This window comes from Vespula pensylvanica, chromosome 3, assembly GCF_014466175.1.
Source record: "Vespula pensylvanica isolate Volc-1 chromosome 3, ASM1446617v1, whole genome shotgun sequence".
Taxonomy (NCBI): domain Eukaryota; kingdom Metazoa; phylum Arthropoda; class Insecta; order Hymenoptera; family Vespidae; genus Vespula; species Vespula pensylvanica.
The window spans coordinates 3,984,616-4,011,689 of NC_057687.1; the positions used below are offsets into that span (position 1 = coordinate 3,984,616).

The 27,074-nt window shown below is 27.6% G+C and overlaps 6 protein-coding genes across 12 annotated transcripts; 3 read left to right on the top strand and 3 right to left on the bottom strand.

The window, feature by feature from the left end:
- The first annotated feature begins 2,742 nt into the window (after window positions 1-2,742).
- Window positions 2,743-4,545, top strand: LOC122627481 (serine/threonine-protein kinase RIO3-like). Its single transcript, XM_043808596.1, has 5 exons — window positions 2,743-3,004; window positions 3,272-3,388; window positions 3,466-3,647; window positions 3,764-3,864; window positions 4,022-4,545. Exons 2-5 carry the CDS (start codon window positions 3,294-3,296, stop codon window positions 4,283-4,285), a joined length of 642 nt encoding a protein of 213 aa, XP_043664531.1. The 5' UTR covers window positions 2,743-3,004; window positions 3,272-3,293; the 3' UTR covers window positions 4,286-4,545.
- Window positions 4,546-5,595: 1,050 nt separating this feature from the next.
- LOC122627484 (FAS-associated factor 2) lies at window positions 5,596-8,798 on the bottom strand. The gene is made up of 8 exons (XM_043808601.1): window positions 8,436-8,798; window positions 8,279-8,359; window positions 7,979-8,207; window positions 7,722-7,908; window positions 7,423-7,596; window positions 7,225-7,320; window positions 6,831-7,143; window positions 5,596-6,744 (listed from the first exon to the last, which is right to left on the bottom strand). Exons 1-8 carry the CDS (start codon window positions 8,493-8,495, stop codon window positions 6,580-6,582), a joined length of 1,305 nt encoding a protein of 434 aa, XP_043664536.1. The 5' UTR covers window positions 8,496-8,798; the 3' UTR covers window positions 5,596-6,579.
- A 69-nt stretch (window positions 8,799-8,867) lies between these two features.
- Window positions 8,868-9,958, top strand: LOC122627486. Of its 4 annotated transcripts, none has more exons than XM_043808604.1 (3): window positions 8,868-8,957; window positions 9,557-9,643; window positions 9,709-9,958. In XM_043808604.1, exons 2-3 carry the CDS (start codon window positions 9,561-9,563, stop codon window positions 9,956-9,958), a joined length of 333 nt encoding a protein of 110 aa, XP_043664539.1. In that variant the 5' UTR covers window positions 8,868-8,957; window positions 9,557-9,560. The 4 variants fall into 4 exon arrangements, with proteins under 4 accessions (XP_043664539.1, XP_043664537.1, XP_043664540.1 ...); XM_043808602.1 differs by lacking the exon at window positions 8,868-8,957 and adding an exon at window positions 9,040-9,065; XM_043808605.1 differs by lacking the exon at window positions 8,868-8,957 and adding an exon at window positions 9,115-9,470.
- Window positions 9,959-10,034: 76 nt separating this feature from the next.
- On the bottom strand, window positions 10,035-14,201 carry LOC122627482 (2-hydroxyacyl-CoA lyase 1). The gene is made up of 12 exons (XM_043808597.1): window positions 14,043-14,201; window positions 12,537-12,678; window positions 12,367-12,451; window positions 12,077-12,258; window positions 11,762-11,938; window positions 11,411-11,652; window positions 11,129-11,314; window positions 10,974-11,049; window positions 10,664-10,901; window positions 10,491-10,598; window positions 10,299-10,422; window positions 10,035-10,230 (listed from the first exon to the last, which is right to left on the bottom strand). Exons 1-12 carry the CDS (start codon window positions 14,085-14,087, stop codon window positions 10,135-10,137), a joined length of 1,701 nt encoding a protein of 566 aa, XP_043664532.1. The 5' UTR covers window positions 14,088-14,201; the 3' UTR covers window positions 10,035-10,134.
- On the top strand, window positions 13,086-21,975 carry LOC122627483 (sialin-like). Of its 3 annotated transcripts, XM_043808599.1 has the most exons (6): window positions 17,492-17,854; window positions 17,997-18,028; window positions 18,161-19,004; window positions 19,100-19,419; window positions 19,488-19,732; window positions 21,639-21,975. In XM_043808599.1, exons 1-6 carry the CDS (start codon window positions 17,841-17,843, stop codon window positions 21,801-21,803), a joined length of 1,620 nt encoding a protein of 539 aa, XP_043664534.1. In that variant the 5' UTR covers window positions 17,492-17,840; the 3' UTR covers window positions 21,804-21,975. The 3 variants fall into 3 exon arrangements, with proteins under 3 accessions (XP_043664533.1, XP_043664535.1, XP_043664534.1); XM_043808598.1 differs by lacking the exons at window positions 17,492-17,854; window positions 17,997-18,028 and adding an exon at window positions 13,086-13,283; XM_043808600.1 differs by lacking the exons at window positions 17,492-17,854; window positions 17,997-18,028 and adding an exon at window positions 15,818-16,031.
- Window positions 21,976-22,480: 505 nt separating this feature from the next.
- LOC122627727 (arginyl-tRNA--protein transferase 1) lies at window positions 22,481-26,565 on the bottom strand. Of its 2 annotated transcripts, none has more exons than XM_043809116.1 (8): window positions 26,253-26,565; window positions 26,000-26,126; window positions 25,814-25,944; window positions 25,311-25,741; window positions 24,469-24,630; window positions 23,283-23,455; window positions 22,933-23,194; window positions 22,481-22,851 (listed from the first exon to the last, which is right to left on the bottom strand). In XM_043809116.1, exons 1-8 carry the CDS (start codon window positions 26,347-26,349, stop codon window positions 22,696-22,698), a joined length of 1,539 nt encoding a protein of 512 aa, XP_043665051.1. In that variant the 5' UTR covers window positions 26,350-26,565; the 3' UTR covers window positions 22,481-22,695. The 2 variants fall into 2 exon arrangements, with proteins under 2 accessions (XP_043665051.1, XP_043665052.1); XM_043809117.1 differs by lacking the exon at window positions 24,469-24,630 and adding an exon at window positions 23,616-23,771 and having other exon boundaries at window positions 26,253-26,564.
- Window positions 26,566-27,074: the final 509 nt, after the last annotated feature.

Consider the following 27,074-nt stretch of genomic DNA (forward strand, 5'->3'; position numbering starts at 1 on the left):
CTCTCTTTCTCGTTCTCTTTCTCTGTCTTTTTTCTCCTTCTCTATCATCTACGCAAATTAATTGTTTTTTTACATTAATTAACAAAGTAATACCAATTGGAAGCGCCGATAATTATTCTTTTAATGAAACTACAAGTCAGTCTTCATTTTCTCTTTCTTAGTCTTATCAAAATTAAAGATCAATGTTTCGTTGTTTTGTTTCTTTTTCTTTTTCTTTCTCTTTCTCTTTCGTTTCTCTCTTTCTCTTTCCTTTTCTCTTTCTCTCTCTCTCTCTCTCCCTCTCTCCCTCTCTCTTTCTCTTTATTCTTTTTTGAATACAATTAAGCGTAATTACAGGCGAGAAGCAATTAAGAGAAAGAAAAGTAAACCACTTAACTCTCCGGTAGTCGTTAACTTGGCTACAAAATCATTTAGAGATCGTGTTTATAGGAATTCGCACGAAGAATTTTGTGATTTTAACTAATAACGAAAAAAATAATGATTCAGTATTTATCTCTTACGTTTCGTTTTGTTTTTTTTTTTTTCTTTTCTTTGTTTCTTTTATTTATTTATTTATTTATTTTTTTGTTTTTGTTTTTTCTTTTTCCCCTAACGCACACGATAATAAAAGACGTTCGAGATTATGATTCAGAATGCAATCTTTGCGAGTGCAGTAAGTAGTACCTACCGTGTAATCGTTCGACTGGATCAATCATTTCCTATCAGGGTTGAGTTCAGCCCCTAGATGGCTTCTTCCTATCAAAACATTCCGATAGGAAGAAGCTCGTCTATATGAGAAAGTTGCTCGTTTCCTCGTTCAACTCCACCTCCAGATTTACCATCTCTTTTTCTTCCTCCTATTCCTCATCCTCCTCCTTCTTTCTCGCTACTACCTCTTTAACCGCCTCCACCTTCGCCTTTTTCTTTAGACTTGCACGAAGGAGCAGCAGCAACGTTGTAGGTGGCTCCTTCGAATCCCGATTTGCCAATAGCTCGACGCTACCAACACGTAAGCCGAGCATGCAAACTCCGATTTGAAAGGCAGAGAGCTTAGACGAACCTCACGACCACGTCATCTTCGTCCTATCTCAGTCATGTTAAGTGGATTTTATCTTTGTACTCGAAGGCACGAGCATCTATGTATACTCGCGGAAGCATCGATGCTCGCTTCGTCTCGTCCTTCGTTAAACATTTTACAGTACCATCGTAAGCTGTCCTCTCTTTCCCTCTCTCTCTCTGTTATTCTTTCTTTCTTTTTCTTTCTTTCTTTCTTTCTTTCTTTCTTTCTTTCTTTCTCTTTAATACCACACGTTTTCGAATACGTTCATTATGGGAGAATCCTGTCCACGTAGAAAAAGTTTCGAAAGACCGTTAGAAGTCTGCCGGAAGCTATCAAAACTCTCACATAGAACGAATTAAAGAAAATTGTTCGTAAATAAGCTATACTATAGATTTACTAAAAGATCTTCAATTAGTATTCTATTTATTTATACATTCACCAAATTTTATTCTCCTATTATCCTTTCTGGAAAAAACTTTTCATCTTTACGTATTTATCTGTTGGAGTATTATTCAAGGAAAATTGTTTCCATAGTTTTTTTTTTTTCTTTTTTGAAAGAGTCTTTCCTGAAACGTTCAACATAACGATGAGAAATCCGTCAAGCGTTACTCCAGATGAAAAGGATAACGATGTAATTGAAGAAATCAAAATAAAATCAAAGGGTTGGATGTATTTTCGTACGCAACGTACGAATGAATATGTTCGTTACGCATCTGCACTAATAGAAACAGCAAGCCATCTCAGAGATAACGTTACTTGTTTGCTGCGTATATTTTCTCGAACGTATTTACTAAATAATTACGTTAAATTCGATTGAACAATTTTTATATTTCGATTTCTTCATTATTTACTTATTTTCTTAAGTCGAAATGTCTTAACAAAAACACTCGATAATCCAACACTATATATAAATATAATAAAATACGATTATATTTTCTGTAATACTATAAATAAATGTTATTATTAAATATACGAATTAATTATAAAATCAAAATTGCAAAAGGAATATATTACTCAAATGTTTAATTTTGTAGAAATCGTATGAAAAATCTTGAGACTCATACATATAAGTTTTCAATATACCAACATTATACCGTATGTTGGTAATAAAGATAACGGATATAAAAGATTGTTTGAGAAGGTAGTAGAGAAATTGATATATTTATCTTATGAGATTTAAAGGAATGTGAAGTTATCATACAGTGTCACTGAATATATATATATATATATATATATATATATATATATACATGGATATAAAAATAATTGTTAAAATTATTATAAATTTTAACATGTAATTAATTCTTGTTTGTTTTATACTATACACGCTAAAAGATTGTGTATCCAAAGAATATATCATCTATAAGTCTTTAAATGGATTTAAAATATTTAATAAAGGAAGAAACATATTTTGTTCATTTCTTTTTCAAAATCGACTTTCAACGTAATCTGTAATTTACTTATCAAGCATTATTATAATAAGAAATGCATCGACTCATCGTTAAAGAAGAATTTTTGATTCTATGGTGTCGAATTATTACTTTTACACAATTAGTTTCATTTGGATTTAATAGATGGCAGTACTGTTCGATTTAGTTTACTCGTTCAGCGACTTAGAACTTTTATTACAGAAACTGCTAACAAATATAAGAAACGATGTTGCGCGCCATCTAACTTTGTAAATATAGAATTGTATTTATAGGCAGTTTTTTTTATTTAGTGAAATTAACAAACGATTGCACTTGATACATAATCAAATACGAAAGAAATTATATTGCGCGCTACCTAACTTTGTAGGTATAGAGTTAAACTTGTAGGCAGTCCTTTGTCGTCCATATATTTTGCACTTGTGTAAAGTCAACGGGCGATTCTATTTTTATATTATACTCTGCTTTTCGAATATATTTCTCAACGTATTGTAATTTTACGCCTGTTTTTTAGGATTCATCTTTCTCTTTGTCAGTGGTAAATAATTTATCTATCTTATAAAACAATATATTTGTATATATCTAAGCTCATCATAAAGGATTACTAATCATATTTAAGGATTGCACATTTGATCATAATCGATATCGATATTATAATTTTTGTAATTATTTCAATATTACATGAGAAACGTGATATAAGCATATTCACACTTTTCTATTTATCTACCTAAAAATTATATATTTCTTATCTATTCCATAATTATTTTAGTTACGTGTACATAACATAAATTTATTATTTATTTAGCGCTTCCTATTATATTCTGATAATGACTTCACCATGGAGAAAAATTCAGTCAGTAGAAGATCCTGTCAGTTTGTTGGAAATAACTTCTGACCAACTTGCAAAAAGCTTACAGGAAAAGTAATTGTTAATATGTATAAAAATCTATTTATTAGAATGTATGTATATTTTATTTTATATTATATTTTTGTACATAGAGAATTGAAGAAATATAAAGATTCTTTAAAAGAAGAGCCGATTACAGAGATATATGATACATATGAATCAAACGATACAGACAGCGATGAAGTAATTGCACAAATGCTACAAGCTCAATATAATCGAGAATATGACATGATGTTAAAGCGTACTGAAACAAAGGTTAATCGTGATTCTAAAGGTTATAATTTACACATATATATCTATAGATATATCTATCTCTCTGTCATATTCATATTGCCTTAATTTATATTAAATTTTATTAAGTTATATTAATTTTATCATTTTCCATTATAGTAAATATTTCATATTCTAAATATCGAATGTCTTCATTTGAGGAACCAGACGAAAGAAAAACAGATACCGATGATACAAATAAAGACTTTGACCGTTTTGTAGTAAGTAAATACATACGTGATGGATTTTATTTATAGGTAATAAAAGGTATTTCAAATAATTACAAAGCTATTTGTCAAATATTATATTTAAAGAAGTTATACATTATATCGCTAACTAATTGCAGTGATGATAAGTAAATGTTTTTAAATATTTTAGAGTATAGAAAAGGAGTATGCTTCGATACCTCGTTGTGGCTATAAAAAAGTAGGTGAAGGATCACAAATTGTAACAAAGCATGATATGTTAATGTCTTCAAGGATAAATGCATGCAGGGTTTTACAATTTCCACCTGGTATTGACACAGGAGATACAGGTGGATTTGATGTCAAATTAAATAATAAAGTATTTAATAGTTTGCGTGCTCACAGTCATGCACAATGGTCAAAAGAAAAAGCAAAGACAAGACCTCATTCCAAATAAGATATGAAAAAGTACATCTTCTATTAGTTTTTTTTTAGCAGTCTTATGCAATGAAGATGAAATATTTGATTAAATGAAATATTCATTGCCTTTGTATTGTATTCTTGATCAAGTTTACAATTTTAATTGCAATACATTGTGAAATCAAAAACAGGAGTGCTTGATATTAAATATATAAAAATATTTGATATGACAAGGTTCATAACTATTTAAATTTTACAATTTATAGCTTCCACATTTTTCTTGATTAAAATAAATATCATTTTGCTAAAGTATTGAATTATATATTATGGCATTTTCTTAATATTTAGCCACGTATTATTTAGTATACATTTTTCTCATCTTTTATTTTTTTTTCTTTTCATTTCTTTTTATTTTTACTTTAATTAATTTTGTAAGAAAAATCATTCTTACCTTTATCATATAAAATTACAATACGTACATGGGAAATACTATAAATGTCAGAAAATTACATTATTTAAATAGATGGGTGTTTATTAACATTTCATATTTTAATATATAAATCATTTTTTTTAAGGATAAAATATCAATTGCAAAGTATGTTTATGTGCAACAAGACTAGAAATTTGAGAAAGGATATATTAATTGGATTGCGTCAAATGTAAAAAATATTATAACCTTAAGATTTCTGTAATATGAGTTACGCACAACTTTATATAATACGAAGCAATTCTAATGTTGCAACATAATTTCATATATCAATAAATCAGTAATATTATTGTTAAATCTTGGATAATGAAAAGATAGTGAAAATTTATTTTAATATCCTTATGCGCATTATTTTGATAATAACAAAAAGTCAAATTATGTTAATTATCTTTTTATAAATTTTATTTTGCAATTGATATAATTTTCAAATTAATTTCATGGATATCAAATATGATGTTTTTCCCAAATATCAATTGTACTTATAATAGTTATGAAAATTTATATACTTACGTATACATAAAATATTTAAAACAGTAGAAAGCAAGAATGTAAAAAAAATGAATATATGAAATATTTACACACACAAAAGTATTTTTTTTTTAAGTTTATATATCGCATTTGTTCCTTTTTCTCTATTAATATTATTAGTCTCTTTTTCATTAAGTAAACCATACATAACTGTCAGGAATGCAAACCTATTCCATTCAACATGATCTTTTGCACAGTAATAATTTATAAAGATTTAACTTATTCATTCATTTATACTTTCATATTTTGTATGAATCAAAAAAAAATTCAAGAAAAGGTCAACATAAAAAAAAGTAACATTGTTATGTCAAATACAGAATTAATTACTTAAATAGATTCTAATTGTTTAATTTTTCTTTGGTTTAAACAACCAATATACAAAGCTACAAAATAAATTATATTTTTCTTAAACATTCTGCTTTCTAGTAAATTAATATATGTACATAGCCATGCGGATAAATCTTTGTATGCAGTACAGTTAGTTTTGTTTCAATAACATTTTTATCTGCATAGAAATGTTGTAGGTTTATTAAATTATATTTAAATGCAATAAAACCAATGGTGTTAGCATTGTTTTTGTACATAATAGTATAAATGCCAATTAAATACTAAATTTACTTTTACTTTAGTAAAATAAAATGTAATGTGTATTATCTCATCATCCCTTTTTCCAAATTGCATTTAGATGAAGATATTCTTTATTTTTATAAAATGCCATTTGCGTTACATAGTCTTATGTTTTATGCACGACTAATGCAATTTAAAAGATTTTTTTTCTTCAATTGTACACAAATCATACATTTTATAAATTTTTTTGATCACGTAGTAACGCATAAGGATTTAAAATACTTTACTTCATTAATATATAAATTATCTCAAGCAAAATATAATGCACATTTGTTTGTTCTTAAACAAAAACGGGTATGTTTTTGTTCCCTACTTTTTAAACTTTTTAAACAAAATTCAATCTTTTTCTAGTTATATATTTTAATGAACATATTACTTATGGCCACCATTTTTTAATACCAACAATTCTCTCCAAAATTATAACACAATGAACACCTTTTCAATACTTATCTTTGTATCATATTGTTCATACAATGACATTCTTTTATAACTATTTTCTCATCTCAGTAGACTGAACTTTACATAAAATACTAGAATGTATCAAATATATATATACATATATATATACATATACATATATATATATATATATTATAATCTTTTGATAAGTTCCTCTTGTGATAGTATCATTCTTTTATCGGAATGATACTTAAAATATTAAGAATGAATTATTGAATTATTAATCAAGGTTAGTCAGCTAAATCATTAACATGCAAAACTTCTCTATGGGTTAAGCCAGCTGATGATAAAGTTGAAATATCTCTGCATGGATATAGGATTCTTTTAGGATAACTCGTTGTTATCTCAAAACTTGCAGGGGAATCCGGTTGACTAAATATCCAATGATATACGTCCTGTAAATTAAATATTAATCATTGACATTATTCTTGAGAAATTAAGCTAAATGTTTAAAGTTTTAAAAAAGTAAATATCGCATTACTTCAATTGTGTCAGACATAAGGAATCGCCTTTTCATTGTCCTTTCACCCAATTTAATTTGTAAATGACAAGCATTAGGATTAGCAGGTTCAGGTTCCATAGGTATTTTGTGAACAGTAAGTTCTTTTTCAAGACGAATTCTTTCTATTTCTTGTTCCTGCGCATTTAATTGTTCCTTTTCACGTGCCTCTTGTTCTTCTCGAGCCCTACGTTCTTCCTCTCTTCTACGATCTTTTTCCTGATCAGCACGTAATGATTCTTCATATGCACGATCTTGTTGTTGACGTAATGACTGTGCAGCACTGCGTTCTGCTCTGTAATACACAAATAATCATATAGAATTTTATTACTTTTCTAATTAGCCAATTACATGATCAATTTAAAAATTAATTTACCTATCTTGACGTGCTTGAATTAAATTAATTTCATTCTGTTGAATAATTGTTTGTAAACGTGATATCAAATCAGCAGCAGATGGTGTACCTTCCATCCTATAAAATCATGTTTTTAGAATGTTTCTAGAATATCTGTTGGCTATATTCCATGAAAAATGTAGTTTTATACTTTTTAAGAATTCAATTGCTGCTACGTACCGTCCAACTATTGTCATTCGATTGTCTTTCAAAACAATAATAGCCAAGAAAGGATAAGAGCCAGATTTAAGAGATTCTGCAACTTTATAGCCTTCTCCAGATTGTACATTACAAGCCCAAAATAATGTATGAGTATTTATAAATCGTATAACTTCAGGATCATTCAATGTATTTCTAGAGTAAAAGCTTGTTTGACGTTAACCATACAAAAAGCAATTAACTTATATATAGTTGGCTCCTTCTTATTTGTTATAAATATATTATAAATCGTTACTACTATTAATTACTACAAACTTTACCTGCACCATTGATCAGTATCTTGGGCCTCATCTTTTTGTAAATAAACTAATAAAAATCTTAACTCTTGTTTGGCATCAGATAGAGCTTGACTGTAAGAACCCTGATAAAATACAGGATGGACGTTGCCATAACGTTCCTCATATGATCTAATGAATGTCATTACATCTTCCACTGGATCAGAAGAAACTTGAAGAACAAAATATATTGTTTTATACGCGCTAACTTCATGTTTCTACTATATTCATGTTATACGTACTGGGCCTGACTTCTGACCTAAATATTGCTAAACCTAGCTGCAAGATACTCCAAACTATATTATAACACATAGAAAAGATATAAGGTAGAAGACCACCGCCTCCACCACTCGAACTACTTGCATGGTTAAAATATATTCTAGAACTACTGTCATCAACGACTTGTGGTGGCCTAGATCTTGAATCTTGTGCATACATTGACGGACGTCCTTCATATAAATTCAATTGTTCCTAGCATAATATAATAAATTTATCATCATGAACGATAAAAAATATCCTACTTGAAAGATATTCACAAATACCTGAACAGCCACTTCCAAATTCCAATTATGCCTTTGCAAAACATCTCTACAGACAGATAAATCTTCTATGCCTGTCAAATCCTAAAAATAATTGATACATTATAATACAATAGGAATAATATTTTGGATCGTAATAAAGCATAATATATTCTTCTACCTGAAACTGAATAACTTTTTCAGTCTGATCACCATTTAATTCCTCCAGGAGGTCTGCCATGACAATATTTATGTCGATGAAATGTAAATATGAATTTTTAAAAACTTTCTTCTCGTTATAGCAAATTCATCAGCTGATACAAAGAATAAGTGTACGATCAAAATATCGAAAAAACTGTGCGAACATTTGTAGAGCGATACAAAGAAATTTAACTTTTAATTTATTTATCGCAAGTTTTATGGTTTTCCACTTATTATCGTTACAATACGTTTCGTCTCATTTCTTTGCTTTCCGCCGAATGTTTTCGATGTCATGTCTCTTTACGATAATTTACAATTTCAAGGTTCTCTTTCATGCGACACGACTACAAGTGACGTCATATCCTTGCACACTGAGAGATGACCAATCAGCAAACTCCTATATTGTTATTGGTAGATCATTATTATAATTCATAAATGACGTTTCCTAAAAATAAATTTTTTTCTTTTAGATTATCAATAAAAAGGAAGTTCAAAATATCAAGTAAGATAAACGCTCTGTTGATAATTTTTAAAAAAGATTGAAATGAAAGAAAAATCTTGGCAAATACTTTGATATATTTTTAACAAAGAAAACTATTATGATCCTATTGTGGATAACCAATAACATTTTTAAATTTCTTAATAAACTGATTGGCTATTATCAATGAATATTTTTTTGAAATAGTTATTCTTAGTTGTATGAGTCATCCTGTATTTCTAATTTGCATTAATAGTAATACTAAACAGATAGTTCTTTCCTATTATAAAAAATGGCGGGAACTTTCATGCATATCTGTTTTGTTGTATTTTAAACTAATAATAGTGATGAAAATGCTGGGAGCTATTTCTTGACATTTTTAAATAACAAATTGAGATTGTTTAATATTTTTAACAAGTTTCGGAAATTTTTTAAAAGATACAAGTAATTATATATCATTATAAATTCTTCCTATGTTTTGATATACATTAACCTCAATTGTTTACCTTATATATCATCTATAATTGATATATGTGTGTGCGTGTGTGTGTTATAATATATATAATTTTTATTTTCATGTAACATAAAAAGAATATTATTTAATTTCATGTTTGCTTGTTTAGAAAGATGTCTATATTTAAAGGAAGAAGTGATATTGAAGTATTAATTGAAGAAACATTGGAAGACATTTGGAATATTACATTAAAAATGTAATAATATAAAATTACATGTAATATTGTTAACATTTCTTAATATAATGTTCTTTAATTTGTAGAAAGAAAGAATTGGATATAATAAATGATCTTGTAAAAGATAATGGAGATTTCACTACAGCAGTCATGCGAACAAATCAAAATTTACTAAAAATAGTAGACAAAGAAGGTATAGATTTATCTGCTATTGAAGAGGAAAAATATGAAGATAGTAATATTAATGATACTACAAGTAAGAGTGGATCAGATATCGTAGATCCTCTTACCCCAGTTATAAATAAATTTTCAAAGATTTTAAAAAATAACGAATAATTTATGCAAGTAAATAATTATATTGTAACATTATAATTTTTTTACCTTTTTTTTTATAATGTAAATAAAACTATAATTTTATATTTGACATGTAAATATTTCCATGTATTCCCCGTGATAAAACTTAGTAATTCATTATCTTAAAATTATGATTAAAAATTTGATAAATTGATATTTTAAAGCTTAGACTCTGTGAGCCAAGTATATTTTTGTTCCTTACGATCAGCTTGAGGGTCAATCATTATGTTTATTAAACTTGGTGTATTTAATTCCTATAAAATGTAATTTTGTGTTAAAGTAATATTATAATATAAGTTTGGAATTTTTCAGTACAACTTACTGCAAATGATTCTTTTAATGCTTGCTGAATTTCATCTATAGTTACGCAGAAATGGCCTTTCTTTCCAAACATTTCCATCATTTTTTCATAATGAGTTTCCGATGTTAAGCTATACGGTGGGATCCTTTATCACAAATTTTTAATTAGAAGAGATATTTATATTTAACAATGTTTAATCATATAACAACGTACGCTTGCGTTGGGTTACCAGTCATTTGTATTTCTTTAAATGTTTTACTATCCAAACCATTATATATACCATTATTATTTATTATGATAATAATAATGGGCAACTGATATCTGAAAAGATATAAAATATTTTACTAGAAATCTTAGACTTCAGTAGGAAAGAATAAACATATTACCTAAACATAGTTTCAATTTCCATTCCAGAAAAACCAAATGCACTATCTCCTTCGATACAAAGCACTCTCTTTCCAGGCATATTGTCTTTACAATATAGAGCAGCTGCAATTGCAAAACCTAAACCTACACCCATAGTACCAAACGTTCCAGCATCTAAGCGATGACGAGGTAAATTATTTAACAGGATAGTACGCCCGATATCCATTGTATTAGCACCCTCGGAACAAATTATACAATCTATATAAATAATAAAATATAACATTAATATAAATCTTAATATAAATCATACCATTAAAATATGAAACTTACCATCTGGTATACAATCTTGTATACATGTAAAAGTCGCATAATAATTTAATGGTACAGATTTATTCAAGGACATTTGCTACAAGTAAAAATATCACAGACGATTATCATTAATATATTGAAATATATATAATATAATATACTTAATAGAATTGTACCTGCACAATTTTTTTATTTTTGTCTGATTTTGAATTAAGTTCATTCCACCATTGACAATCTTTAGTAACTGTCCATTTTCGATATAGCAGTGCCTTTATTAAAGACTCCACGGTAGAACTTATATCAGCTTGTATAGCAACTGCAGATGAAATAGAATTATGCAATTCTTCTGCGCAAAGATCAACCTAAAATAATTTTGATTTAAAATATTTAATCAAAATATTTAATTAATTCAGAATGCTATATAATAAATTAATTTTCTATAATAATAATTCGAGTACCTGTATAATTTTTACAGTGCTTTGAAATCGAGGTGGACGCCCAAAATGCAGCATCCAATTGAGTCTAGCACCCAGTAATAATATTACATCAGATTGTTGCAAAGCATATGTTCTTGCACTAGAAACACATAATGGATCCGTATCTGGAACAACTCCTTTTCCCATTGGTGTTGGAAGAAAAGGAACTCCTGTTAAATGAACAAACTTCCGAACTTGTTGCTCAGCTCGACCATATGCCGCTCCTGATATCAATTATTCGTGAAAACAATTCCAATTTTATTGATAATTAAAAAATTATTATTGTTATAGGATTGTTTTAGTTTTTAATTTAAAAACAGAATTATTGTTTACCTTTGCCTACTATGACTAATGGTCTTTTTGACTGTATTAACATATTAACAGCTTCCTCAATTTGTCTACTGTCAGGAAATATCAATGGTGGTTCAGGGCAAGATAAGACCAATGCAATTTTATTTTCATCAACCTTTTGCGTTAATATTGTAGCTGATAAATCTAAGTAAGTTGCACCTTTAAATAAAATATAAAATATAAGATTAAATACATAGTTTAAACATAAAAATAATGGTACAAAATAGAAGAATAGTACTAAATAGTACTAAATAGTAGAAAAAGAAGTATAAAATAATATTTATAATGTGCATCTACCTGGTCTACCATAGGTTGAATATCGTACTGCCTTTTCTACATGAAGAGGAATTAAAGCTGCAGATGATGGTCTAGCTGCGTATTTACAATAAGGCTTACTAGCTTCTACTTGAGGCCATTCTTGAAAACCACCGATACCTTCATGATCTTGAGGACATGAACCTCCTAGTACTAAAAGCGGCCTAAATAATAATTTTAATGATTCATTATTAAATACTTCGTTAATTAAACATTTTACAATGTATTATCAAAATTTTAAATATTACATTACATTTATAAAATATTCTTACCAACAATTAACTTGTGCATTAGCCATGCCACCTATAACATGAAGTAAACCTGGTCCAGATACGCATAATACAACTGCAGGCTTTTCTATTTGATCATAAATTCAATATTATTAACTTTATCTTCTACATATATAATGTGATAAGTATTGAGTTTGATTAATCGTATTTACTTGTTAAATAACCATAAGCTTGAGCTGCATAACATGCAGCTTGTTCATTTCTGAATCCTAAGTATCGTAGACCTACTAATTGCATGTTTATAGCTAGCTCTATCACTGGATGCCCCATTATACCAAAAACATATTCTAATCCCTATAAAATTATAGATTATAAAATAAATAGACATACAAATAATACATAGATATATAAAACGAAAATGTAAATCGACAGTTAATCCATAATAATATCAATATTATTATCATTGCTATGTGCAATAAAAAGTAATTTTATAGAAATATATAGTTTATTCTATCTATAATTTTTTACAGAGAGATTTTTATAAAAGTATGGAGAAACATCACATATGTATACAAATATGATAATTTGACTTATAGTAGGAGTAGCAAAGATAAACTTTTGTATTAAGTCTATATGTATTATTATCACATTCATAAAGGTATATAAAGTCATAAGTAATTCTTTATACGCAGATAATACGTGAATAACAAAGAAATAAGTCATACTTCCATTAAAATTGTTATTATTAATATATTAATAATAGAACATATCAGTAAATATTTGTATTTAACTTGTTTTGTGAATTCATAATAAGGTTATTTTAAGACAATTAATTTCTAATAAAGGTGAAATTTGTTTATATTTGTTTATATTATATTCGTTATTTGTTTATATGGATTATGAAGATGATGATCGAGTACCACTCATTGGATCGCGGGAAGAACATGAGAGTCGTAAAAGTAAGATAAAAAAGATTATAATCAATTTTGCATAGTATTTGCGCATTAAAAATATTAACCAAATATAATATATTATCTTTAACATATAATTCGTAATTTATATGTACATCATCATATAAATTACGAAGAGAAGAATATATTTATATATATATATATATATATATATATATATATATATATAGTTTATAATAGTAAAGAAATTTTATTTATTATATATTTATTATAACATCAAAATTTCAGAAGAATATTAATATTTTATTGAGAAAAAATAAATTATAATGTTCAGAAGTCGATAGATCATTTTGAAATTTCCTTCAAAAAGAAGCATGAAACATTTGAATGTTAAGAGGAGAGAAGCGAGTTCAACTATCTAATGGAAACTGGTTTAAATATGATAGGAATATAGATGTGATTTTGATTAGAAAATGTGATATAATATCTAACAAATATAAAATTGTAATATAATATCTAACAAATATGAAAAGAAAGTAAATATAAAAAGAAGCTAATTTAATCCATTTTTTTTTTTTTTTACGATACAAGACATAATATATACATATACAAATACAAATGATTAAGTGCTTATTTGACTCAAAGATTCAATATTGAATTATGAAAATTTCATTGCATAAATTTATATTGGATTCACTTGGCTTTTTTAAAAATAGTATTGATAAAAATGAAGATAAACGAAGATGAATAATAAGTATAAAACAACACATAACCTACAAAATATAATGTCAATTTTTACAAACGTACTTGTTGTTTAAGGGCTTCTGCCATAATTTGATTACCGTCTTTCATTTTTCCAAAAATTTCACAAAATTTAATACACTGAAAGAAGACACTTTTTCTTTTTCGTTTAAATCGTCCACTAAGAAAACCAGATTCGAACTCGTCAATATATCTATAAGTGAGTCAATCTTTTACTTTATCATTAATTGCTACTTTTAAAATTTAGATTTTACGTAAACGGATATTAACATAGTATATATAATATGAATTATTCTTTCGAATATCTTATCATTCCGATAATTTTATTTATAACTCTAGACTTAACATATTTTTTGTTCCAAAATTATCTATTGAGCTCGTTAATAATAAAAATTTTACGAATTCCAATAAATATTTTCTAGATAAATATTTCAGATATATTCTGTAACATTGATAAATATATTACGTCAAAGAAATATTATATTTAAGATATCGTATTTAGTTTTAAAATAATTGTAAAAATATCTTATTTAGTAGTAAAATACTTATTTGTCTTTACTTTTACTATGTTTCAACAATTTAGTAATTACAGAAAAACTTGTAGTTTAAAGTTTAAAACAATCTTTTCTGGACAAATTAATCCATGCAATTCTAAACGCTCAAGTGTTCTTAGAATTAAAATACCGTATTTACACATGAGCACGCACGCGTATGCACGCATATGTACGCGTGTGCGTGTGCGCGCGTGTGTGTATGTGTGTGTACGTACGTATATATATATATATATATATATATATGTATAACTTGTAAAAGTGACTAACAATCTGTACGAAGCAAGCTTTAAGCCATACTTTCGAAGAAGAAAGTAAATACTTTAGAATTTAGGAGAGGTAAATTCTAATAATGTTTCGGTTGTAAGGTTATAAATCAAAAGATAATAAAACCTAAGTAGACATATTTTTGAACAAAATTCTTTTTGCAAGACTATTTTAAAATGTGTTGTACATTTTGTACTAGAAGACTTATTATTTTCCAAATTCTATAATATAGAAGATCTATTACACCCAGATGATTCTTATATAAGATGATTCTTTAAATATAAATTTATTGCAAATTTTTAGAAACTTATTTATTTACAATTTCTTATAATGTGAACTTTTTACATATATAATGGAATAATAATAGATATTAAAAGAAAACGAGAATAGAGAAATGAACCTTTCGTTTATCGATTATTTATAAAAATATATATGCAAGTTATCGCAAATTAATTAATGAAAGGATATATATTTGATAGATGTGAATATGAGTAGTAACAGTAAATAGGTTAAACATTGTCGAATATATATACAAATATATATATACATTCACAATAATCGATGTATAATCATATGCATATAATAATCTATTATATAATAAAAATCATTATTACATAAAATATTGATATTTTGTTGATTGATTTGACATAATATCTGAATTATTGAAATAATAATAATAATAATAATAATAATATATAAGCAGTAGTAGTAGTAGTAGTAGTAGTAATAGTAGTAGTAATGTAGTAGTAGTAGTAGTGTAGTAGTAGTGTAGTAGTAGTAATAGTAATAGTAATAATAATAATAATAATAATAATAATAATAATAATAATAATAATAATAATAATAATTCAAACAATGATTCGAGAAGACATTTCTTCATGAAAAATTTAAAAATCATTTAAAACTATAAGAAAAGGTCTCTATCCTTAAGAGAAGCTCATCCGAGTCTCCACCTCTGCGCTTTTACCTGTAGCAAGATATATAAATACGCTTCTCGATGTCCAATGTCACCAGTCCTTCATCTAGGTTGGTAGAGTTTATTTCGTGCGACAACTTCCGAAATTGATGTCTTGTGACACTTCACCAATTATTTGCACGAACTAGTATCGTCAAGTTGAAATTGTCTAAGTGTGCTTTTAATCGTACGTGATCTGATTTTTTTTTCTTTCCTTGACAGTGAGTAGAATGAAAAAGAAGTTACAAATACTTATTTCAAGTAAGTTATTCAACTCGAATATGCGACAGGATATCAAGATATTCTGTTATTCGAAATGCCTTAGTTAACATTATATATCGTACACATTTTGTTATATGTTTCAAAATCGAAAGAACAAAAAATGTGTACTTCTCTCAAGTTCTTTTTTTATATTTTTAATTATTATTTTTCTTCTCTTTTCTTTTTTTTTTGTTTTTTACAAATCGAAAGAGAGCAAGCAAAAAGTATTATTTTCGCAAAATTTATAAAGAATATGAAATCGTGAAAAACGTGTCATTCTTTATGCAGCGCGCAGTCTAACTAATTGTAAGTGAAAGTAATGAGTTTTTCAAACATGATAATCTGGTCGTTGGTAAAAGTAGCTCAAACAATAAATTGCACGCGATCTATACCGCTTGATAGCACACCTAATAGCACAACTATCACTTAATTACCATTTTCCTACAAAATAATTTAAAATAATATTTTTATTTTTTTTAAAGAATATATCATTTATATAAATATCTCGGATAACCGACTTTCCTTTGATATTTCACTCTTGTTGTCATTACTGGACGTTTGTACCGAAGAAAGTCAACGGTTTTCTTTTCTGCTCTTCATTAGCGTAGTATCAAACGATATTGGCGATTTCATGTTTTATAAATCTTATGCGATTTTATATGCTTTCATGCGATATTATTCTAGCAAAATTCACACGACGTGATTTTATGTAATTTTCTATAATAGTATATAGAAGCAATTTATCTTCCAAACAAAAATGTCAAGTAACCAACATCAATGTAAATTGCTACGCCATTGTTGATCTTTCGATCCTAGGCAAATGTAAATTTCCTTGAGCTCGACAGGATGATTACAATTGCTTTCGGCATTTTTGGCATGGTTTGCATTTTGCGTCCGTTATTTAACCTTCTTCTTGAATTCTAACTTGTTTGAAGCACCTTTTAAAACAGCGGACGAAAATTATATTCATTTATGAATAATAAATATGAATGTAATTTTTCGTAGATTAATAAGAGAAATACGATTATGTAATCATTTATTTATAATTTTTAATTATAGACTACAAGGTTGTGAAATTATCGATCACATTGCAAAATCGATGCATGCACCCGCACAAATATTTTGTAATTTGATAGTATAGATTATCCCAGTTAGTCTAATTGCGATAGTTTGAACGGTATTACAAGAGGACATATAAATTGAAGTTTTTATTTCACCGTGATTTCTCGTACGTATCTATTCGAGTCACGATATTACATCGTCACATAATATATAACCAAGTATATTTGATGCGTCCTTGAACATGAACCGTCATAATTTTCCGATAAATACGATCGGATAGGATTTTCAGTCCACGATTTCGAAATCGTTATTTAACTATCTGAAATTCGCCAATTTATTTATTTTTTCTTTTTTAACGAGTTCTTACATATTCGATAACATTGACATTTATTTATATGCGTATACTAGAAAATATTTCATGTAAGCTTCTGCCTCGTCATTCGACAAAGTACTTTTTCAATTCACATGTTAACGCGAACGCGAAAACACGATTGCAAAAAAAAAAAAAGAAATTTTTCTTTATATGTGATTTTTTTTCTATTGAATAATAACAGTTAACTTCATATTTATATTGGTTGCTATAACGATTTAAATAGCGTTATTATACAAATATATAGTGAGAAACAATTTGAGATGAGAAAGTTCCTATTCAAAATTTAATCTCAAATAATAGATTTTACAAATCCGTGTGAAAGAAGTAGTGATTACTATAATTCACTCAGTTAGTTTCTCTGGTGATATGCATCAATGCATAATATAATGTATGTTTGGTAATGCTTGATTATCGAACCACAAAATCGTTCGTTTCTCTTTCACGTAATAATTGTCTTTGAAAAAGAAAGAACGACTAGTTTGTGGATTGATCGTTGAGTATAACTAAATTATACGTATTATTATTTCTAGAAGATACCCAACGTTTGTCTGGAAATTTTTACGTAAGTCGCTGGAAAGATGATTTGTAAAACGATCCGATTAAATTTCAAACGTCTTAAAGTTCAATATATTAGTCATAGCGATTGCATAATTATAAATTAACCGATTCAAATTGATCGATCATTAATTTACAGGATGGATTCCAGCGAGATTATTAATATGCTTAATGATGTTCACTTGTTGCTGGACCAGTTACATGTGTCGTTTGCAAATGCCTATTTTGGCAGTACCAATGATCAAGGCTCTACCGACCGAACAAGTAACTGGTGCATGTTTCCGTGACAATGAACGCCAACGGCGATCTCTTTTGATGTTCGAACCGATTGACTTCATCGAAGAATATATTCTGGATAGAAAATTGAACTTTCATGAAACCAAAGAGATTGAGCTTGAAGGTGAACGTATTGTCCGACAAGCAGAGGAAACAGAGGAACAACCAGCTCGATCTGCGACTTTATCGCTCTTCAGTGGATTACCTTTCGATTGGGGTCCTCAAATTCGCGGGCAATTGATAGCTGCTTACGGTTACGGATATCTTCCTGGATGTTTCCTTGGCGGTATTATGGCCTTGAAATGGGGTCCAAGACAGGCGATTCTTTGGACATCCATAGTAGCTGCTACTTTATGTCTAATCACTCCTATACTCGCAGACCTTCACTGGGGTATACTCGTATTCGCTAGAATAATAGTAGGATTTACCGGAGGTGTTACTTTTCCTGCTTGTCACACTTTAGTTGCCAAATGGGCACCTCCTCATGAACGAGCACGTTTTATATGGTCTCTTTTAGGTGGTACATTTGGTACCATTTTTACATATCCTTTAGTTGCTGCTATCGCTCAATATTTAAACTGGGAATCTGCATGGTATATACCATCCTTGCTGATGTTCATATGGATATTTTTTTGGATATTATTAGCCTTTGATTCACCTGCGGAACATCCGGGTATAACTCAAGAGGAAAAAGATTATATTTTAAGGTAACTTATTTGTGTATAAATGATTGATCTTGCTATGTATTTCTAAGTTAAAAATCAATATTATTATTATTATTGTTTCTTTTATATACTTTCAGTTCTCAAGCAGGAACAGTCAGAATGCAAAAGCCTACGTTAAAACAGACACCGATAAAAGCGATACTTACTTCGATTCCGTTTCTTAGTCTTGTTATCTGCCACTTTGGCAATCTTTTCTTAATCTTTTTTTACCAAAATTCGCTGATGTTATACATGTCGAAAGCATTAGGTTTCGATCTTACCAAAGGTGGTGGTGCTGCCGGTCTTCCTTGGGCTGGTAGAATGTTATTTGGCTTCTTTTTTTGTTGGGCTGGCGATAACATCAAAAAGAAAGAAGTTATGTCCATCACTAAACTTCGAAAAGGCGCATGTATATTTTGTAAGTAATAAACGTTTGTAGACGGAAAATAAAAATTTGGACGGAATATAATTTTTTATTTTTTCCAGCCCATTTTTTACCAGGCATTTTTCTAATATTAGTTGGTTATGCTGAATGCAACTTATACCTTGCTAATATATTCTTGTTTTTGGCATTGGGTTTCAATGGAGCGGCGAGTATAGCGAATCTCTCGAACAATCAAGATATTTCTCCGAACTTTGCAGGTTTTTTGTATGGAATTATGAATACTGTTGGGAGTATCTCTAGTATAATAATACCGATAATGGTGGAAGAAATTGCAGGCAAATATGGGGTGAGTCTAATCATTTGATTAAATAAATTTCTTAAGATTATCATAATACATGTTCGTTTAATTGTGATCTATATATATATATATATATATATATATATATATATATATATATATATATATGTCTAACAACTTCATATCACAGAAAAAATTCTGTAGATTGCATATCTCATAGTAAGGACAGTTCCAAGTAGTTGGTATATGTGTTTTTTGAACGATTTCGTTTTTTTCATATCCAACGCCCTAGTACTGTCTTGAACTATGTTGTATATCTCGTAGTACGGATTTCACTAAATACTTATTCATATGTCTTACGTGCAAAATTGCTTTCTACATATTCAGCAGATTAGTACTATCCTGTGCTGTGTTTTGTATCTCATAGTACGGCCGGTTCTAATTAGTTGTATATGTGCCTTGCGTGCAAAATTGCTTTTCGCACATTATAAATTAATGTTGTGTATCTCGTAGTATGTATCGTATTGAGCCGTTATATATATTCCGTGTAAAATTGTTTTTCTCACATCAAACACCTTATTATTACTATGCTTTATATCTCATAGTACACGCTTTATTAAGTAGTTTTATATGTGTCTGCTGTGTAAAATTGCTTCTTACATATCTAACACCTTAATGCTATCCTGTACTATATCGTGTATCTTATATTACGTATCGTATTATGCCGTTGTATATGTATCTTAGGTACAAAATTGTTTTCCGCAAATCAAACACGTTGTTATTATATTGTGCTATGTTGTGTATCATAGTATGAGCTTTATTACATAATCATATAGGTGTATGTACCTTCCGTGCAAAATTTCGTTCTCACCTATTCAACATCTTGGTATTATCTTGTACTACATATATCGTGTATCTTATTGTACAGACCATTTTAGGCATTTATCTTGTTTTCAAAATAAAATTAGATCGGTCAAATGCAATTATCAAAATGGAACGTGATAAAATCCTAACATGTTTCGTCTCTCGTACATATAACAAGAATACAACAGATGACAACGTTCATTTATTGTTGATGTCATAAGATTAATCATAATTTAACGTCATTATGTTAGTTTTCTCTCATCAGATTTACGATATTGCACATGGTTATTGGATTAGAAAGGTAATGCGCGTACGAAATGACGAAATAAGATATTCCAAACACGTGAGAAGTTTCTCCTTTTATTGAAACGTGCCTGAGATTTTCAATAAGATTCACGGTGATAACGACTATTAGATATCTCTCGTTTTTATATAAATTATAAGCAATAATTTACAGTACAAGATATGTCCACGCATCGTTTTATTGAGAAAAATGGCACATCGCATTACTTTTCATACTTGCTTGCTAATATATCAAAGCTTTCATCGTTGTCATCATCTTTATTAACGTTTCCGTATATATGGTATAAATAAAAAATTATGTAATAAAAATATGTTAGGATATAACTAATAATATCGTAATAATAATAATTATAATAAATTAATAATATCTAAGAATTTCTTTAAATTTTATTAAGAGGTATTGAAAAGTTCACATAAAACTTCACATGAATTTTTCTTATTATCAAAAGTAATAATCTTGTGGGGAAGTTTTTATGTTTAGCTAGAAATATGTAATTATTATATGACTTTTAAATAAATATGAAATAAAAATAAATAAAAAGATAATAATTTTTTATTGCTCATTGACAAGAAAAATAATATCGGCAATATAAGTAATTACGTAATACTAAATGATTATTTAATATTTTGTATTTCTTTTTATTTTACTGTATAGCGATCATATATCACATCCATTCTATACATTAGGATATTTTTATATGTATATACACAATTGTTTTTTAATTTATTTTATATCTTTATAATATTCGTCGTTTTTTGATGATAAATAAATAAATTTTTTTCTTAGAATCCAATCCATAAATGGCGACAACTATTTTTGATTGCTGCTTCTGTGTGTATTTGTAGTATGATTATTTTTATTATTGGTGGAAGTGGGGAAATACAAAAATGGAACGAAATTGAAGATGTCCCAGATGCAGAGCGAGGAAGGGGAAGAGAAAGAGAAGCATAGACATTGTTATTCTATACTTCGATTCTTTTGATTATTCGTTTCTAAAATTGAAATCGGAAGAATACAATATATAATATAGAACATCTAAATTAAAATTAAAAAAAGATTTGATAATATTAAATCAATGTTATTTTAATTGTTACGATATAATATATTACATATTTATACAAATTATAAACATTTTTAATCAATATAAAATAATTAAATCATTTGCACGAATTTTTCAGAGGACATATCAACTTTATTTATATTACTTAAATACGTAAACATAAAAGACTCATTGCGTGTAAAAAAATAGTAATTGATATTTTCTTACAAACATCCAGGAAACAAGACGCGACATTATATAAGTATCAAGTTCTCTTTTCACAAATGTTTCATAATATCTAGACGAATGACGTTATCATTGATAATCGTTATATATCTGATTTATCTGATTTTTGGTCACGCTAACCGAAGATTAATAGCTTTCGAATTTTTTAAATAATAACTTAATTTGACGACAGCAATGAAAAGATTTTAATGAAGATTTTAAGAAAGAAAAAAAAAAAAAAAAGATTTTAAAGAAAAAAATTGCAATAATATTAATCCATAGGTAATTTTTTTTTTTCGTAAAGGATGCAATTTATTAATATATTATACAGATTTATGTCACAGTTAAAAGAAATTAAAAAATTAATTTTTTTCTCCTACATTAGAAATTCACTTTATTTTAATTAATTAATATATTTGTCTTTAGATTAAAACACATGTAATTGCATATAATATTTTTTTTTTTTACTTTTCAATTCATTAATGACTCAAAATCCAGAATAACAAATAAAATCGTTCATTATTATCGTTCATGAAAATATATACTCTCGAAAAAATAATGTCATTTATCCTTTAGAAATTAGCTACGATAAAGAAGCAAACTTTGCGCACATTTCATTCCAACTAGGTTAGCATACTCTTTCAGTTCATCTTCTTTTTGCTTTATGATATCTCTATGCGCACGTACTTTATAAATTCTGTAAGGCATTGCCATTTCACCATATAAAATTAATATCTGAAAATAGCACAAATTTTAGTTTAATTTTTTAAGATAAAAATGTAAATAATATTTTGAATAAAGTAATGATATAAAGACCTTATTAATATCCACTATACCATCTTCATCTATAGCATCTATGTCCTCATTGAATCTACAATATTTTTCTTTGTCTAAATTTGCTAAACAAGGTTCAATGTCACACCAAACATAAGTTTCTGGACATAATAGCTTAGATGGTTTCATTCTAGCTTTGTACCGCATCTTAGGGCAGGTATGTATGTAAAATCCCATATAATAATATTTTAAGTTACTTGCGACTTTATTAAGATGTCTTGTTAAATAAATTTCTCTCAACGAACTGAAAACAATAAATATATATTTCATATAAAGAAATATTTAAGTATTTCAACGTTATATACAAAGAATGTAAAACTTTATTTACTGACCTGAATGTTCCTAAAGAAAGAAAAGAATATTCTGGATCATAAAAGAAATATACGCTTGAAACGCACGATGGTAAAATATCAATTACACCAATAGCAATCAATTCATTGTCCAGCCAATATTGTTCATGAAAGGAACCATACCCTTGAGGTGGGCCATTTTCAGGTATCCATTCCTTTAAAATGACATATTTGTTATAAAATACTTTTATAAAATTAATAATTACATTCTTGATGCTTAGTTTAATATATAATTGGCATTAGAGATTGCAAATAAAGAATATGAATGAATTTTATTTAATAAGTTAAAAATGTTTAATGGAATACAAAGTGTACCTGCAAAGGGCTCTTTACAAGAAAATTGACAAATGTTTTTTTATTACATTCCTCTGGTTCATCTCCATGAATAGCCATTTGATACTTTTTGTAAAGATTTGCACTTGTATCGAGAGATTTAAGAAATTCTTCTGTCATTACCCTCACCAATTTTATCTAATAAATTTGTAAAAGAAATTATGAATAAAAGAAAATATGCTTATTAATTTTAATATAGTATATAACATTACATGCAAGGTAAATTATATATTTGTTTTCCTTTTCTTCTATAAAAAAAAAAAAAAAAAAAAAAAACCTTTGATACGTTTAACAATCGACTTTTAATATTTTAAGTTAGTATTAAAGTTCATTTCTGAAATAATCTTAAAGAAAACAACCTTATAAATACATGTATTTGGTGTTGTTCATCTTATATGTTGAAAACAAACTATCAATTCAGACGAAAGGTCCACTTTGCTCCAATATAACTTCTTATTTAGATCAATATTATGTACAGCATTTTTACATATAATACTTCTTATATAATATCACAAGAAGCACAAACTTCTATTATTTGCATTGTCATTTGAAGTATTTATAAAACATTCTCTAATGCCTTTGAAAATATCGTCTATTTCATCTTTCTGAATTTTATATATTAATAAAACATTAAGAAAATTTGTTACTATCTGAACAGTCCTGCATTAAATTATGTACAAACAATTATTATTTATTGGATCAATATTAATTGGTATTTCTACACAAGTGTAAATGATATACGAACTAAAGAAATATAACAAAAAATTTTAATGCATCTACTGTTCCTTTTGATAGTATTTTACAGATCAATGATCTTGGCACATTTCACATTTACCTGTAATGGGGATTTCACAAGAAACCTTGTATACTGTTGCTCTGTAATCTTCTCTGTTGGAATCCGATGTATTGTGTTTTGATATTTTCTATAGACCTCATAAGATTTTTTTGAAGTCATTAGATACCCAGAGCTCATCGGTGAGGTTCTAACTAGTTTCAGCTTATAAAAGTCATTAATTTAATACAAATTTATCCAATGAAAAGTAAATCAAACTATCTTCATATTGAAATATATAAGTCTGGATAACAGTTAGCAACTGAATTGGAAGAACAGAAAAGTATGCTGTAAAAATTATACTCGTTTGAGAAGAGCAATCTTAAAGTTACAGAGCACTAATATATAAGACCAATTTCTTGAATGTTTAATGACGTATCTGCAACATGTTTGTTTCATAAGTTTAAATTTCAAATACAATTGGAGAAAAGAGGACCATATTAGCAATTGCAGACTATTTTATTAATACTATTATAAATAATTAAAATTATTAAATACGTCAACTGGATTATAATGGCAATGATCACTTGAAATAATTTCCTGTTTGTTTGTATAAAAAAATGTTTTCTTTCTATAATAGATTGTAATCTATAGAAAAGTATATAAAAACCATGTAATTTTTTTCCTTTCTTTTCTTCTTTCACTGTTAGCCAGTCCTTCCTTAGAAATGATATATAATAAATAGAAGATAGTAAAACAGATAATAATATAGATACTGATATATTTTTTGATAGTACAAAAAAGAAAGAAAACATTTTGATTGATAATTATTAATGAGATACTGGAATATAAGATTTATTTAACATTTATTATATTTCCAATGTTTTTATCTTAATATATCTTACCTCCAATTTTTTTGTTCCAGTCCATATTTCATCAAACAATTCCTCTAAAGTTTTGACGTAATTCTGTTGCTTGCTTTCTTTAAAGGCAGTTTCAATTTCTTTTAATGATTTCCCTTGTGCTAACAATTTCTTTTGTTTGCGTTCTATACGTAAAAGTTTTGCTTTTTTACAAGGTATGCTGCTAGAATTATTGCCTTCTTGTATTGTATTTGTTTCTAAAGCAACAGGTATATTTCCATCAGGATTTGGCGTAGATGCACTACTATCTGAATGTGGTTCGTTTTTTAAATCACAGAAATTCTTGCTACAATTTAGCATGTTAGGATTTAATCTTTCATTAGGTTCATTATCTATCGATGATACATTTAATTTAGAAATATTTTTCTGTGCCAGTATCGCATGCTTATTCGGAACTTGCTCAAAATTTATATCTGCAAATATAGTTTATTTAAGATAGAGAATATTCTAAATTGTAACTCACGTAAACATAATTATAGATGTACCAGTAATGTCTTGCCGTTCATCATTAGTATCCATAATTTCATCTTTCTTTAATTCATTTCTTAAAAACTTTGTCATACGTTTTAAAATCTTTTTTTGTGATTTAGAGATCTTGAAACTCAATGCTTCACACCTGTAGATCATCAATTTATGCATTGTTTTATACCTATATAAAAAAATATACTTACTTGATAGTATACATCGGACAACATGTCTGATCCATTGTAGGTTTATAACAATAACTACCACTTCTTCTCCATCCTCTATCTATTAAGTTTTGATAATCTTGAACTGTCAAAGAGTGTGCCCACATACCTATAATTTTTTCAATTATTCATATACATACAGAACAATATCACAGATTAGGTTATGTCATTTTATTTTGTAAACTATAAAAATTCATTGTCATTATTTTGACGAACATTTAATTAAAGCTTTTACCATGACTAAAATTTGTATCTGGACTTTTGCAATAACCACAAGCATGTCTTTCTTCTTGAGCATAATACTCAACAATACTGAGAGATTGACGAGACATTTTCTTTTAGTGTTTACTTGATTTTTTTCAACAATTAAAGAACCAAGTGACTGTATTATTTTTCACATATTGTAATTCTGTAGCTACAAGACTGAAACTTTCTATCAATGTCCTTTTGATCCTACGCCAAAACTAGCTTTAGCCAATGTTGATTAGTAATAATCACAGGATCGTTTCAGAACATATTCTTCTATACGCCATTTTGGATTATTGAAACGAATGGCGTCTAAGTACGAATTTTCAAACTCATGATTTATCAACTCAAATCATTTTCAAGATATACTCCTAGATATTTAAGATAACTGCAAAAATACAAATTATTTTTTTCGACGTTATTTTTTGATATTCATATCAATATGTTGTGAAACGATAAAACAACAAAATATTGTTTAGAATCAATCATGTATTAATTTAATTGAATAAAATAAAACTACTACCATGTTATCTTTATTAATTCTGGCAGATAAATAAATATTTAAATCTTCAGGTATTTGTCAAAAAATAACATGCAATAACTCGTCTCTTCATTCGTAAAAGAAACGATCGCTTTTATGAATGAACCCATCTCTTTCTCATCAACGAACGGCCGTTACTACGGCTACAGAAACATTGATCTGTCCTTTTGGAGTTACCCCTTCCAACGACTTATTATGGTTTATACGAACGGAGATATATTTATTTTACTTGTTACTCATATAAATACAGAACAAATAATAATTTTTATT